Source organism: Mustela lutreola, chromosome 8, assembly GCF_030435805.1.
Source record: "Mustela lutreola isolate mMusLut2 chromosome 8, mMusLut2.pri, whole genome shotgun sequence".
In the NCBI taxonomy this organism is placed as follows: Eukaryota; Metazoa; Chordata; class Mammalia; order Carnivora; family Mustelidae; genus Mustela; species Mustela lutreola.
The window spans coordinates 130,706,296-130,722,616 of record NC_081297.1 but is presented as its reverse complement, the minus strand read 5'-3'; the positions used below and the strand labels follow the sequence as shown (position 1 = coordinate 130,722,616).

Genomic DNA, 16,321 nt, shown 5'->3' with positions numbered 1-16,321 from the left:
ATACCTTTTCTAATACTTAACTAGCACTGGGACGGACCACCAACTACCTCCCTAACACTATTTCTAATCCATAATAAGTGGGACAGGCCACTCAAATATATCAAGTGGTTGTCTGGAGGACTAAAGATGATGACACATAAAATGCTTAATGTAACTCCTAGCACATTTACTAAGCACTGAACGAATTCATTCATTTAACAAACATTTATTTAGCACTTACAGAGTATCATGAGAAATATTCCATTAATTTATTAAGTACTAATAAATATGGCAACTCTGAAATGGTGTCATGGGAACAAAATTATGGGAATCTATCCTATTCAAGAAAACCTTCCCCGAACTGAGCTGAATAGGCAGTAGTAACTGGATCAAGAGGAAAGAAGTGCATTTCCAGGTAGAGAAGTATCATAGCCAAAAGGCACATCCTTGAAGCGGAACAGAAAGAGAGTGACTGGGGAAGAAAGGAATGCCAGAACTCATTGTGGAGATCAGGCTGGAAAGGTAACCAGGGACCCAAACAGGTTGTTAAGAATGCTAGTTTCTCTTAAAAGGGCTTTACACATGAAGACAATGTGATCAGATCTGCATTTTGAAAAAGTCACTCAATCTGGTGTGGAAAACTACAGATCTGGCCACAAAAATGCAGGTAGGCCATAATTAGGAAGCTGGTTATACTTCAGATGAGAGATGATGATGGCTGGAACTAGGGTACTAGTAGTGGAAATGAAGAGTGGACATAATTAAGAGGCCCAATTAATAAACATCAAGAAAAATTCATATGAGTCATGCAAGACAGGAAGATGTCAGACTTCTACTATAGAAAGGGATGGTGAAGCTAGTCACTTGAGTTAAACACAATACGAGGATTGTTAGTGATGGGGGGAGATAATGAATTTCAAACATGAGTAGGGTAGTTATTCCCAATTATTGGGTCGAACTGTTCAGAAGTATGCTATTGTATAGAAGTACAATGCATCTGTTTTTATTGGGTGTTTCTGGATCTCAGGGACAAAAGAATAGGTCTTGGCATGTGTGTAAAGTGGATCTGAACAGAATGATCCTTACCTTCCATTAGGTTCCTTTCCTTTACACAATCTTCCAAAAGCATCTTTTATGACTAATTTAATATTGTCTCAAGAATTCTATTTATACATTCAGCTAATAAGCCATTTTTAAGCTTTAACATGAGTATTTATATTAAAGAATAAGACAAGAAGCCGAACGAGTACCTGACTCTCAAGCCATTACCAGAACATGATCGGTTTCAAAGTGACAGGAAGGTTTGAAGCATTCTCGTTAAACTATGTTAATTTTCCGGAATGGATAGAGGTGGGAACGCTACTTAGAAAACTTATTATTCACAGAATCCAATTTGTTTAAATAAAAAAAAAAAATCATCATACAAATAATGCCTGATTTTGACCTACGAACAAATTAGTTTGCACTTACAAGTTTAAGTCACTACTGACATGGCACTTTTAAGTCGCTCGAGTCCAGGTCCACGGAAGATTGTTATAGGGGTTGACCTACGAGTAGTGGTCTCCTTAATTAGTGATCAGAGGTGTGTATTCAATCGGATCCCAAGAAGTTTCGCAAGCTTTATCGGTCTAAACCTTCCTCCACCCTTTCTCTCCCGCTTAGGAAAAAAAGGGCGCAGGAGCCACTGAGGGGGGTGTTAGTCTTCACAAAACACCTGCCCCACCCACCTCACACACAATAACCTTCCGTTCCAGAACTACAGCTACTGTCTGAAAAGGACGCCTGGCGGTAGGGCGCTCGCCGTTCGGTAACCCAGGTAATCAGGTGCAGACCTCAGAACTGACTGGAGCTGTTTCACCCAGGCGCGGAGTAGTGTCCAATTTCCCAAAAGGGAACCAAGATCGCCACCGCGGAAACCCGAGCTCCAGGCCTGAGAGAGGGGCTCTCCTCCCGCAGATGACTCCGGCCCTGGTCTCCCGTCGCCTCCAGGCCTGTTCGGGGGACTCGGGCCTCTCGGATCTGCTCCCCGGACCTCGCCGCTCCCCCAGCCCGGCTCGGCGAGGGCGCCCACCGTCCCGGCCCGCACCCCGCAGGCCCGTCACCAGGCAACAGTCACCAGCTCTAGGGCCTTGGGAAGGCCTACCCTGGGCGCGGGTCCTTCCCTATTCCCTCCTCGCTAGCCTTAAGAGCCCAGGAGGGAGTGTGGCAGGTGAAGGAGATCGCCCGCTGCCCGTGGGCGGTCACTCACCTCTTCCCCTCTTTCCCCGGAGGGGCGGTGCTGGGGCTCGTTTCCCCCGCCCCCCCAAACGCTTCCTGGCGGCTCCTGTTCAGCCTCAGAGTGTGGCCGCGGCCGCCGGCTTACTCCATAGCCTCCTCCACCCGTGCGGCCTCAAAGGCTGAAGCCGGAGGAGGGAAGGGGGAGGGGAGGGGAGGGACTGGGGAAGAAGAGTACGGGAGGGGGAAGAAGACCGAAAGACCGGCCGGCCAGGGCATGACGTCACTTCCGACAGATTGGGAAGGGGCGGAACCCAGGGACTATAAGCCCCGCCCCAACCCGGTACTCAGGGGCGGGGTTACAAGCCGGGGGAGGAGCCGGAGCGCGAGCGAGTGGCGGTTCTTTCGACCCTGCGGTTCCGTAGTCTTGTCAGCTGGAGCGGGGTTCCCGGGCCATGACCGAGCGGGCGGAGTTTCGTGAGCCCTAGCGGTACCTTCTGTCGGAAAAGGAGGACAGAGAGCCCTGTAGATCGTAACCAAATGCGTACTGAAGGGAAGGGCCGCTGAGAGGAGCGGGTGGTTTGGACCTGACTCCTGAGGGCCGTCCGTTTCCCCGTCCACCTGTCCTCTCTGGTCCTGGGTGAAGAGTCACTATGCTTTTTCTCGAGCTACTCTCCCTGGGGTGTCCCGGGAAGCAGTGCTTCACAAACACGAATATGCACACGAATCATCGGAAGACTTTGTTAAAATGCAGTTTGGATTCAGGAATAGGTTCTGATACTCTGCATTTCTAGTAAGTGCCCAGAGGACGCCAACGCTGCTACAGGTCCCTCGGGCTTTACTCAGAACAACAAGGGTTAAAGTACAAGGTGGCAAGCATGAGAACTATGTCCTTAACCCAGCCTGCTTGTTTAATGATGAAGGTTAGAGAGACAGATGGTCGACCCTTGTCTGCACCCATCATAGCTTTTTCCACCCCACTCCGCCCTACCCTCTTACCTAGTCGCCCATCACTTCTTCATCAGTCAATTCCTCGCTTTTCACTCCTGACCCTCTACCCCTTACTCCTGTCTCCACAGTACCCACAGGGTATTGGGCTACTATTTCAAGGATAAACAGATGGACAGTTTCTGTTACAGAAGACATTTGAAGGTGATGGGGCTTTTATTTCTGTCATTTTGTCATAAACACAGACTATTATGGAAAATTGGGCATCCTGTTATGTATGGCTTTCTTTTTGAAGTGATGAAATGATCTGAAATTAAATAATAGTGATGGTTGCACAACTTTGTGAATGTACTAAAAAACCATTGAATTCTACATTTTAAAAGGGTGAATTCCAGGGTGACTGGTTGTCAGAGCAGGTAACTCTTGATCATGGGGTCGTGAATTCACGCCCCACCTTGGGCATAAAGCCTACTAAAAAATAATAATAATTTAGGGACACCTGGGTGGCTCAGTTGGTTAAGCAGCTGCCTTCAGCTCAGGTCATGATCCCAGCATCTTGAGATCGGGTCCCACATCAGGCTCCTTACTTGGCAGAGAGCCTGCTTCTCCCTCTGCCTCTGCCTGCCACTCTGCCTGTGCTCACTCTCGCTCCTCTCTCTCTGACAAATAAATAAATAAAATATTTTTAAAAATAAATAAATAAATAATAATAATGATAATAATTTAAAAATAGGGATCTCATGGTGGCTCAATTGGTTAAGCAGTTGCCTTCAGCTCACTCATGACCTTAGGGCCCTGGGATCCAGCCCCATTTGGGCTCCTTGCTCTGCGGGAGCCTGCTTCTCTCTCTCCCCACTGCCCATGCTCTCTCACTCCCTCTCCCTCTCTCTCTCTCTCTCAAATAAATAAAATCTTTAAAAGAAATAATCTAAAAAACAAAGGTAGATTTGTGATATGTGAATTATATATATCTCAATGAAAAAATTTTACTGTCTCCAATTAATTGAAAAATGTATGTATGTATATTATTTAAAAGTTCACAAATATATATAAAAAGTGAACACAAAGTTTAATTGCTTGAAGGTTAGTCTTCTAGACCTTTCTATTTATTTATTTTTATTTTTTATTTAATTATTTATTTATTTGACAGAGAGGGAGGCAGAGAGAGAGGAAGGGAAGCAGTCCCCCTGCTGAGCAGAGAGCCCGATGCAGGACTCCATCCCAGGACCCTGAGATCATGACCTGAGCCGAAGGCAGCAGTTTAACCCACTGAGCCACCCAGGTGCCCGAGACCTTTCTATTTATTTACATATATTTGTGTGTAATTCAGGAATTCATTTTCATGTAACTAAGATGATGGTACACACATTTTCCACTTGCTTTCATTTTTGTTTTGTTTTTCCTACCTAATGAAATCCTTCCACACTCTAAATTTCATTCTTCCAAATTAGCTGTTTAATATTCCACAGAAAGCTATGACATAATCTATATAAATATAACCCAGGTTTATTGTTTTCAGGTTTTTATTATTCCTCAAAAGAAAATTTTTTACAGAACAACTGGCAGATAAATTAATTCATTTTGTCCAGCTTCTTGGCCTAGATCTCTTTCATGAAGAGCTTGCCATTGGTCAAGAGAGGCAAAATGAAGAAAGAAAAAGCAAAGAGCATCATGAAGCCACAACTCTAATAATCAGGATTCTAATGTGTGTGTGCAATTCTTTAAATATGCCCTAAAATAATATTCTAAGTGTAGCTAGCAGTTAATCATGAAACACTTAAGGGTCTATAAATTCACACAATAATATATTCCATACCAGTGAAGCAAGTTCCTGGGTTTACTCTGTTTTTTATTGGCAGACATGGTGCAGTCTTAGTAAATAGATTATGGTTTACATAAGATGGGAGGAAAAGAAAAGAGGTGCCGGCAGCAGATATGCCCTATAAAAGCATAAGGTTGTCAAAACTGGGAAGCCTACATATTTTTGAGTATTCTAAATTTGTAAGAAACATGTTTAATTTTTTTTCTTTTCAGGATGCTCTAGTCCTTTTCAATCTACTCAGCTATGGGATGGTATTATTCACTCCCATCAGACACAGGTGGAAATGAAAAGGAGACATCATTTATGAACATACAAACACTGTTTTACTGGTTTTGTTCCTGTTGATGTAGTATTAAGTCATCTTATGCAAAATATGTGCCTAAGTAGTGTAATGACACCTCTCTTCTTTTTTTTTTTAAATTTTTTTTATTTTTTATAAACATATATTTTTATTCCCAGGGGTACAGGTCTGTGAATCACCAGGTTTACACACTTCACAGCACTCACCAAAGCACATACCCTCCCCACTGTCCATAATCCCACCCCCTTCTCCCAAACCCCCTCCCCCCAGCAACCCTCAGTTTGTTTTGTGAGATTAAGAGTCACTTATGGTTTGTCTCCCTCCCAATCCCATCTTGTTTCATTGATTCTTCTCCTACCCACTTAAGCCCCCATATTGCATCACCACTTCCTCATATCAGGGAGATCATATGATAGTTGTCTTTCTCTGCTTGACTTATTTCACTAAGCATGATACGCTCTAGTTCCATCCATGTTGTCGCAAATGGCAAGATTTCATTTCTTTTGATGGCTGCATAGTATTCCATTGAATGACACCTCTCTTCTTAAAGGAGTTTGTCTTTGCACATTCTAATGAATCATAAAGTATTTGAACCAGTAGGAATGAAGCTATTGAAAAATGAAAAGGAATTAGAATTTGAAAATTCAAACAGTAGTCTCTACAGATCTCTAGGCAATAAATCATCTTATATTTTTTGCAAAAGAAGAAAAGGATTCTGCGAATGGGTTAACTGATGAAATAAAAGTGAAGGAATCTTTAAGTTTAGTATCAGCCAATATACTGTAATATATTGTGCTTAGACTCGGACAGAACTGACTTTGATGAGCTCAGCTTAAACATCATGCTTTCAGATTTATTCAGAAGCCAATTAAAAAAAAAGCCATGTGAAAATTAATCCATGTCTGTGTTTGCTCTAAAACCGCTATGGAAGACATTACCACATTTTTTTTTTCAGAATTACAAGGAAATTTTGTATCTTCTTTGATGAGTTATAAGCTTTATAATTTTGAAAAGTGACTTAGCCAAAGTAAAAAGAGCCAAGATTATCTGGAAACTAAGAGTAAAAAATTTCTATTACATTATAGTAATCATGTTAACTTTAGAATTAGTATATTTTATTTATTTACAATCCTAATTTGTCCTCTCTTGGTGACATTCTATTATCTAACAAATTTATTACTGGCGGTTTTTTATTGTAAGCTCCCTGAAATCCATTGTGGAAATAGGGAGTGTCTAAATAAGTTTTAATAAGTTAAAATGTATATTTGAAATTCTGATCCCACATATAATATATAGAATAGAATAGAGAATAGAAATGAATAGAAAAGTCCACATATTCTTTCTTAACAGACCGGGAAATGAAATGATTTCAAATCCTCTAACACAAGAGATTGGTGAGGAAAGAATAAAGGGACTTATTCATACAATGAGTGGGAATATGGCTTTACCTTCAAATATCATATTTGACAAAACTGTTCTTTCACTTTCAAAAAAAGGTAATTTCAGTTTTCATTATTTTTTCCTGAACTTTGTAAGGAAGAGCTGATTTTTTAATTACCTTATTTTTTAGAACAGTTTTAGGTTCACCAAAAAATTGAGTGGAAAATAGAATCCCCATGTATCCCCTGCCCCCATAGGTATCAACATCCTGTACCAAAGTGATATATTTGTTACAATCTGTGAACCTATTTTGATACATCATTATCATCCAAACCCTATAGTTTACATTAGTGTTCACTCTTTGTGTTATATATTATATATTACAAATGTGTAATGACATGTATCCACCATTATAGAATCACACAGAATGGTTTCATTGCCCTAAAATTCCTCTCTGCTTCACCTATTCATTTTTCCCTTCCTCATAACTGCTGGTAACCAACATTACTGTCTCCAAGAATTGACTTTTCAAATATGATAAAAGTAGTGTGTTTGGTGTATTGATTCTCTACTCCTTTATTAGAGTTTCCTTCTACATAGGAATTAGACAAGACAGGGGAGCCAACATAGATTCAGTAACATTTATTTCTTTACAATGACTATGATTAACTGAAGTGTTGAATCCATACTACCAGAAAAAAGACATGTAGACTCACTACCAGTCCTCATTATGTATAATCCAAGACCATCTTCTATAAGCATATCCTTTTTCCATTGTATAAACCCTTCCCAAACATCTCCCCACTCTTTACCTTTCAGGACAAACTAAGCAACCTGTTGCTACACTTTATTTACTTCATCTACTTGTGGTTTTCTCCTTATGTTGCCACTAAAGGTGGAAAGAAGAGCCCCATACCCAAGGCAGTTAAGAGGAATGCATACGTAATTCATTAATGGTTACATCTTTTATTGCATTTGGTCAAATCATTACAGAAGCAAGATGAGAATGATTTGCACCGTGGAGGAGCAAAATATAACAATAATTAAGAGAAGTGTCATAAGGGAAAGACAAGGTGCCCAAAACGGGGGCAATAAAAGAGGAGTGGGACTAAAAGAGAACTCTGAGGAAGACTAATGGACACTCAGAGGAAGAGGAGCCAAGCAAAAGTGATTCTTACCTACTACGCATGAAAAACAAGTTGTCCCATCATTTCCCCTTTAAGATGTAGGGTATCTCTAGAAATTCCTAACTAAAGATGGCTATAATTTATCAGTAAATATGTCAATTAAAAAATAGTTTCCGGGGCGCCTGGGTGGCTCAGTGGGTTAAAGTCTCTGCCTTCAGCTCGGGTCATGATCCCAGAGTCCTGGGATCGAGCCCCATATCAGGCTCTTTGCTCGGCAGGGAGCCTGCTTCCCTTTCTCTCTCTCTGCCTGCCTCTCTGCCAACTTATGATCTCTGTCTGTCAAATAAATAAAATCTTTAAAAAAAAAATAGTTTCCAATTATCGGGTCTTTCCCTTGCTAAGCAATCTGTTATGCATTTTGTATGTATGATTAACAATAGGCCTCTAAAGTAAGGATTAAAATTTCCATTTTATACTTGAGGAAACTGAGACTCAGAAGGATAAATAAATACATAAAACATAGTAGGAAAGGAAAGCTGGCATTCTGATGTACTTTTAAAATGTTGTTATTGAATGTGAAACATTCAAATAGTCCTACATGTTTTATTAACAAAAATTAGTAGTTCCCTACCCTTCTCCTCTCACTCATTTCCTCCTCCCCAGAGACATCCATCTACAACTTGTATCTCTTATATCTAAATAGCATGCTTATAATGCCATCTCATGATCTTTTGTTTTAGATACATCTATTAATTTCCTACAGAAGAGAATGGGGTTCTAGATCTCTCCCCTCCCTGATATCTTATTTCCCAAACATCTTATTTTTTTTTATTAAGGTTTTATTTATTTTAAAATAAATAGAAAAAGAGAACAAGTGGTGGGAAGGGCAGGTGGAAAGGGAGAGAATCTCAAGCAGATTTGGCACTAAGTACAGAGCCCACTCAAATCCCATAATGGGTTTTTTCTGAGGTCACAACCTGAGCCAAAACCAAGAGTCAGACGCTCAACCAACTGAGCCACCCAGTGCCCCCCACAAAATACTTTAAATGGTACATAAGTTTTTTATACTCTCTTACGGGTAATAGAATTAACAGAAAATGTTAGATGAAATTAAGAAGAATATATACAGATTAAATACTACTGCATTTAGCCAGAAATTTTAAACATTAAGTCACAAAAGAATAAACTATTAAGCTTTGTAAAAAGAAAAAAGAGAGTTTTTATGTTAAAACAAAAATCATCTAAGTCTGGGAACCCCTGCTTTAGTTTAGACTGATAATTTTATAGATAAGGGAACAGTCTTAGAGAAACTAGATAATTTGCCAAGTTTCCACATTTAATGAATGGCCTCAGATTCAGACATAGATTTCCATACTTTTATCAGTGTTTTATCATTATTGTTGCAGCAAAGTGTTGTTAACTTATGACATGAGAACGATTGAAATGTATTTGGTGTATGATTGCTCTTTGCTCCAAGTGAATGTGTCAGCCTTCAGAACAGAGAAACACAAAAATTATTTTAGTTGTTCTTTCTAACAAAAGCATAGTTTTCAATGGAGTTTTTCATAGGTTACTAAGAAATCTCTTTTATCTTCAAAAGCCTTTTAAATCTAGCAGTTTGAGGGGTTTTCCGGTTTTTGTCTCTGTAAAAAGGTTTGCAAAAGAGAACTTGAAAATTCACTGATTGCTCACGTATTTAGTGCAAAAAAAATTCACTTGCTTAGAAGAAAAATGTCCAAACCAAAATTTTCTGGAGAAAGTACATTTGGAAGTTTCTCCCATTGCTAACAAATCAGGCATGAATGGTTTTTTTCTGTTGTTATCCACTGAAATCTGATTTTTTTCATGATCTTCTAGCATAAAACAACCCCAGCAGATATATTAACAGACATAAAATTAGGAATAAAACAATACAGGCACTAGCTGATTTTATAAAATTAAATAATTAGCTGGCCAACAAGACAATTTAAGCCACTTTCTCTTTGACAAAACACGGCTGGTTAGAGGTTCAGGCTGGCTCAGCTGGTAGAGCACGTGACCCTATTTTTTTTTTAATGTTCCAAGTTTTTATTTAAATTCTAATTAGTTAACATGTAGTATATTAGTTTCAGAGAAGAATTTGGTGTTTCAACACTTACATATAACACCCAGTGCTCACAACAAGTGCCCTCCTTAACATCCATCACACATTTAGCCCATACCCCACCCACCTTCCCTCCAGGAATCCTCAGTTTGTTCTCTGTAGTTAAGAATCTCTCTTATGATTTACCTCTCTCTCTTTTTTCTTTCCCTCATGTTCATCTGTTTTGTTTCTTAAATTTCACATATGAGTGAAACCATATGGTATATGTCTTTCTCTGACTCATCTCACTTAGCATAGTACTTTTAGCTCCATCCACACTGTTGCAAATGGCAAGATTTCATTCTTTTGATGGCTGAGTACTATTCCATTACGTATGTATACCACCTCTTCTTTATCCATTCATTGGTCCATGTACATTTGGGCTTTCTCCATAATCTGGCTATTGTTGATGAGAATATGTGATTCTTGGGGCCTCTGGGTGGTTCAGTTGGTTAAGCATCTGCCTTCAGCTCAGGTCATGATCCTGGGGTCTTTGGATAGAGCCCCCCCTTCCCCAATTGTGTACCCTGCTGAGTGGGAAGTCTGCTTCTCTCTCCCTTTGACCTTCCCCCCGCCCCGCCTCTGCTCCTGTCCTCACTCCCCCTCGCAAATGAATAAATAAAAAACCTAAATAAATAAATAAATCTTTTGATCTTGGGTTTGTAAGTTCAAGCTCCATGTTGAGTATAGAACATACCAAAAAAAAAAAAAAAAAAAAAAAGGCTGGTTAAAAAAAAAAAAAAGGCTGGTTAAAGGTGTGCAATTGGCAGCACACCTATATAAATTTCATCCAAGAAATAGAAATATTAGTTCCTCTATTTTTGAGAAAAGCCATTTCTTAATTTCCAAATAATTAAAAAACTACTTCACTTGTGTTGAGAACTCTCCTAGCAGTGGTAAAGCAGCGTGATCACTGCAGGCTTCATTGCAAATTTGCATTTGTTTAACAGGAAGAGTTAAGGTGCACCTTTGCTGAGACTTGTTTGCTTTTTACAGTTATTTGGTTTTTTACTAATATCTCTACTAATATTTCAAAAATATATGTGTGTATTGTTTTAAAAATGTTAGGGTGCAGAATACAACCTCTCCCTCATTTCTGTGGGGTAGGTCTCAGAAATGTCGATACCAGCTAGAGCAACTCCATTGTTAATATGTTTTACTTGACTTACTTGAATATGTTTGGACAAAGGTTTCCTCAGTAAAAACAAAGTTTGCATCCTACTGAACACACTGTACTCCTGCTACCAAAACATTTGCACACTAAATGAAATTGCCTGTTTACTTGTCTTTATTCCCACTAGAGTGTGAAGTACATAGGAACAGTCCTTTTCTTGTTCATCATTGTATCCCCATTGAAGGGCACAGCACCTAGCTGTTGGCAGGTGTAGACATTTAATGAATAAATGACGCCAAGTACAGTTCCTCACTGAATATTTTCTTTTTATATATACATCATATATATATATATATATATATATATATATATATATATGCACATATGTATATGTGTATATAATCTATCCTAAACAGGATAGATTATAATACTGGAGCACTTGGGTGGCTCAGTTGGTTAAACGTCTGCCTTCAGCTCAGGTCATGATCTCAGGGTCCTGGCATTGAGTCCCACATCAGACTCCCTCTTTACTGGGGAATCTGCTTCTCCCTCTCCCTCTGTCCCTTCTCCTGCTCATGTTCTCTTCCTCTCTCGAGCGCGTGCACTCTCAGATAAATGAAAAAGGATTAAAATTGCAATACTAACACATCTTGCACTGCTTCTCTTCTTCTCTGCTCAGTTTCTTTCCATAAAACTTAATCACTAACAAACACACTACATATTTCACTTCTTGTTTGTTTGTTTCTCTGTTTATTGTCTCCCATCCACCTCCCCTAGAATATAAGCTCTGTTAAGGCAAGGATTTTTGCCTGTTTGGGTTACCATTATATATTTGGCACCAAGAACAGTGCCAAGAACAAACTAGATCTCAATAAATATTTGTTGAATAAGTTAATGTTCTGCCTTGATGCTGCTGCAGAATACTCTTTTTTTCCAGTTTTGGGCTTATTTATAATATATCTACTTGTATTTCTCAGTGATTTTATAAAATTTGCCTTTGCCCATTTCATATGTGGCTATGTCAGCCTCCTTATTTAGGGCATGGCTGCTGAAAGTCCACTAGTTTTTATGTATTTTCTCTAACACCTGTTCAGTGCCATGCCAAAAGATTAGTACTAACAAATGTGGACTAATTGATTAGAGGCTATTTATGATACCAAGTCTTCACTAAAAGACTGCTAATTTGATTTCTTTTTGGTCATTAACTCAAAGGTAGCAAAGTGAGATGCCTTTAGGAGACAGACAGATCAGAGATCAAGGGAGTACTTAATTATCGATCATGTAAAGATACATACACCATTGTTTTGCTTGAATTGTATGGCCCTCTCAGGCTATTTTTCCTTTTCCCACTTAACACAGAGATAGAAATATCTGCTGGGAAAACTACAGCAAAACCTATAGTATCAAGAAAATGGTAACTGAGACCCTGCCATACTGTTTGGGGTACAACAGAGTGGTAGGGTTTATGGTTAACTGGAAATGACATGCCAACCCAAAGAGAGTATCCAATAATTCATACCAACTGTCTGTGGTTAGGCATTTGAATTCAAGCCCAGTGTTTTATGAGATCTTGTGATTTTTTTACAGGGAAACTTGAAACCCAGAATTTTACAAGAAATCTGTCATTTTTATACAAGTTAATTTTATTCAAAATACTTTGTAACCAAACAACCCATAGCTATGGTCCAAATTTAATGCATAAGCTACCAGGTTGGGAGCTCTGCAAGAGATTTACAATAGCTACTACTTTTATAATTTTGTTTGACTTAAAGGAAAAACAATACATTAATTATTATCTCATGATTAGGATAATGAAAAATTTCATTAACTCTTAAAAGAAATGACCAAAATCCCAAGTTAAGACTAAGCTAATACTGTATTTTAATTTAAAAGAGAGAAATACAGTTATCTGTGTCACTTGAATAAAATTATAATTAGTAATCTTATATTCTCTCAGATCTGTACAATAACTCTTAAGTAGCAGTTTTTTATATTTGGAATTGACCTATTGTTGGCTTTCAAAGCTAGGTCAGGAGCATCTGGGTAGTTCAGTCAGTTAAGCAGCCAACTCTTGATCTCAGGGTTATGAGTTCAAGCCCCATGTTTGGCTCCATGCTGGGCATGCAGCCTACTTAAGAAAAATATAAATGAGGTGTGCCTGGATGTCTCAGTCATTAAGCATCTACCTTCGTCTCAGGCCATGATCCCAGAGTCCTGGGATCAAGCCCCACTCTGTTTGGCAGGAGGCCTGCTTCTCCCTCTCTCACTGTGTCTTTCAAAATTAGTCTCTTTAGATTTGGTTAAATATAAGTTAGATTTAATTATATTTTATCAGTTTTTAGGTAGTTAATGGAAATGTTAACTATTTGTTTTTGTTTTTAACTCTGGGGTTGACAACCGGTTTATTAATGCATCATTTAAATCTCTGGATACTTTCCTGTCCAGTTATAGTTACAATTAATCAGCAGTTAGTACCAAAAGGAAAGACTAGACTGAGTATGCAGAAGATACTCTTTGATGTCATAATAAAATACTATAATCAAGAGAGAGATTGCCTATTAACTGATGAGTATTCTGATATTCAGTCAGGAATTATTGAACTTTTAGGTAAAAGAAGATATTTAAATCTTAGTTTTTTTGTATAATAATATATATTTTTTAGATTTTTTAAAATTTATTTGACAAAGAGAGATCACAAGTAGGCAGAGAGGCAGGCAGAGACAGAGGGGGAAGCAGGCTCTCTGCTGAGCAGAGAGCCCGACATGGGGCTCGATCCCAGGACCCTGAGACCATGACCCGAACTGAAGGCAGTGGCTTAACACACTGAGCCACCCAGGCACCCCTGTATAATAATATTTTAAAAGATTTTATTTATTTATTTTATAAAGAGAGAGAGCAAGGGTGCGGAAAGGAACAGAGGAAGAGGGACGACATGCTCAGTCTCATGACCCTGAAATCAAGAGTCAGACCCTTAACTGACTGCACCACCCAGTTACCCCTAAAATATTTTTAAAGATACAAGTTTCATGGGGAACCTGATTGGCTCAGTCGGTAATGCATATGAATCTTGACCTCAAGGTCGTAAGTTCAAGCCCTACATTGGATATAGAGCTTACTTAAAAAAAATAGAACATTTAATAAACTGAGTATTACATTTTAATATTTTTCTTCAGTGGTGTCAAAGTACTTGATGAAGTCTTTTTTCACATCACTAATGTTACCTGCCATGTAAATTGTACTATCAAATGTAACTAATAGTATAGGACATTAGATCTAAGGTAACTATATCACAGGGGCATTGTAAGAAACATACTTTAATATAGTATAGCATTAGAGAGCTGAGGTATCTGGAAATATTAATTTCTGATGTATTACATCAGATCTTTTGGCGATCTTTTACAAAAATAAAAACTGAGTGACATACATTATGTCACTTTTTTAGCTATGTAGGTAGCCATATAATTTCTTGTTAAAAATAAAATGTTATTTGATAATGATGGATGTAATTATGCTTGCCATATAGAATTATAAAGATTTATTCATTTTTTATTAGAGAGCGAGTGTGTGGGGGGAGAGGGAAGGGGAGGGGGGAGAGTGGCTGGGGAGAGGGAAAGAGAGAGGAAGAGGGAAAGACTCTCAAGCAGACTTCTTGTCTGGCTGGAGTTGGGCAGGGGGCTTGATCCCATGACCCATGAGATCATGACCTGAGCCAAAACCAAGAGTTGGTCCCTCAACGGACTAAGCCACCCAGGCACCCTGTAGAATTATAAAAATAGTTTCCCGTGTGTTTGAAATATTTCACCATAAAACCTTCTTCCTGTAAAAAAGAATCCACAAACCAAATACAGCATCATAGCCTTATAACTGACTACCAAGTATTACAATCTTCATTTTTTTGTAACCCATGTTACAGAAAATGGGAAAAGAATAGAAGCACTTGAAACAGCATAACTGTATCTAAGATTGTTACTGCGCAATGTTAGAGAAGAATCATGAGGGCTACTTACCTTTATAACTCTTGTATCAGAACCTAACACCCACAAGTTACAAAAACAGGGAAAATTTTTCAATAACTGTTTTAACAATTTCCTGGTCTTTTGTAAAAAAAAAAAAAAAAAAAAAAAAAGCATTTAAGCTAAGGCTAATCTTTCTGTTTACAGTATGATAACAAAACAGTGATCCTGAAAACTCTTGTCAAATCAAAGCAGTTTTGCAAATGAGATCATTATTGAAAAAGTATGTGACAGGGGTTGCCTGGGTGGCTCAGTCATTAAGCGTCTGTCTTCAGCTCAGGTCATGATCCCAAGGTCCTGGAATCGAGCCCCACATGGGGCTCCCTGCTTAGTGGGAAGCCTGTTTCTCCCTCTCCCACTCCCCCTGCTTGTATTCCCTCTCTTGATGTCTCTCTCTCTCTGTCAAATAAATAAAATCTTTTAAAAAAAAAAAAAAAGTATGGACAGAACAAGAAGTCTGGTTTTTACTGGAGTATCACTCTGAGCTATTCAAGGTATCTCTGGCATTTTGCCCGGGCACATTTATTACTAAACTATTTGTGTCCAGCAAAAAGGTAAATTATTCACTTAATAAATAATTTACTGAGTACGTGTAATGTGCAAAGTTTGAAGGGATGCTGTCTCCCCATATCCACTAAAAAGAAGAAGCAGACTTAAAACAATGTCAATATTTACAAGCATATTGATACATTTCTTCAACCCATTTCTGGTGCATTACTAAGTGCCAGGCACTGTTACAGCGGTTAGAATACATCAGCATACAAAACACAATGATGCAGGCCCTTGAGGAGTTTATATCCAAGCAAGGGACAGCAGACAATAAAAAAATACACATCATATAAATCATATACATAAATCATCAAGTCATATAGTTTGATGGAAGGCAATACATGGAATACTTGCAATATAAAGGGAAAAGAGCTGGTTAAGGGGATTTAGGGTACTAGAGTGAGGGAGAGTGGGAGCTTACAGTATTAAGGCAGCCAAGATTAGCCTCATTAAGAAAGTAAGAGTGGAGAGGCGCCTGGGTGGCTCAGTGGGTTAAAGCCTCTGCCTTCAGCTCAGGTCCTGGGGTCCTGGAATCGAGCCCCGCATTGGGCTCTCTGCTCAGCAGGGAGCCTGCTTCCTCCTCTCTCTCTGCCAACTTCTCTGTGATCTCCGTCTGTCAAATAAATAAATAAAATCTTAAAAAAAAAGAAAGAGTTGAGCAAAGCCTGGAAGGGGGAGAGAGATTCAGCGAAATGGCTGTGAGGTCTGTGTAGGATAGAGGTCTTGGGCAGAGAGAATACTTCTCTCGCCTA

General features: G+C 38.9%; 2 protein-coding genes across 4 annotated transcripts in view; one reads left to right on the top strand and one right to left on the bottom strand.

Moving 5' to 3' along the window:
- SCYL2 (SCY1 like pseudokinase 2) overlaps positions 1–2,366 on the bottom strand; it is a 59,428-nt gene extending 57,062 nt beyond the window's left edge. For 2 of the 3 annotated variants that reach the window (XM_059186633.1, XM_059186635.1), the window contains exon 1: positions 2,228–2,366. The gene's annotated coding sequence lies outside the window, so the exon portion shown is untranslated. Of the gene's footprint in view, positions 1–1,811; positions 1,962–2,227 lie in introns of those variants that run through there. The other variant, XM_059186634.1, reaches the window with a different exon arrangement.
- On the top strand, positions 1,936–15,598 carry DEPDC4 (DEP domain containing 4). Its single transcript, XM_059187535.1, is given in 10 exon segments — positions 1,936–2,374; positions 2,522–2,713; positions 5,321–5,334; positions 5,831–5,989; positions 6,220–6,236; positions 6,615–6,760; positions 13,453–13,614; positions 14,921–15,059; positions 15,164–15,208; positions 15,430–15,598. Coding segments are annotated over 10 exon segments (1,482 nt in total).
- The last annotated feature ends 723 nt before the right edge of the window (positions 15,599–16,321 follow it).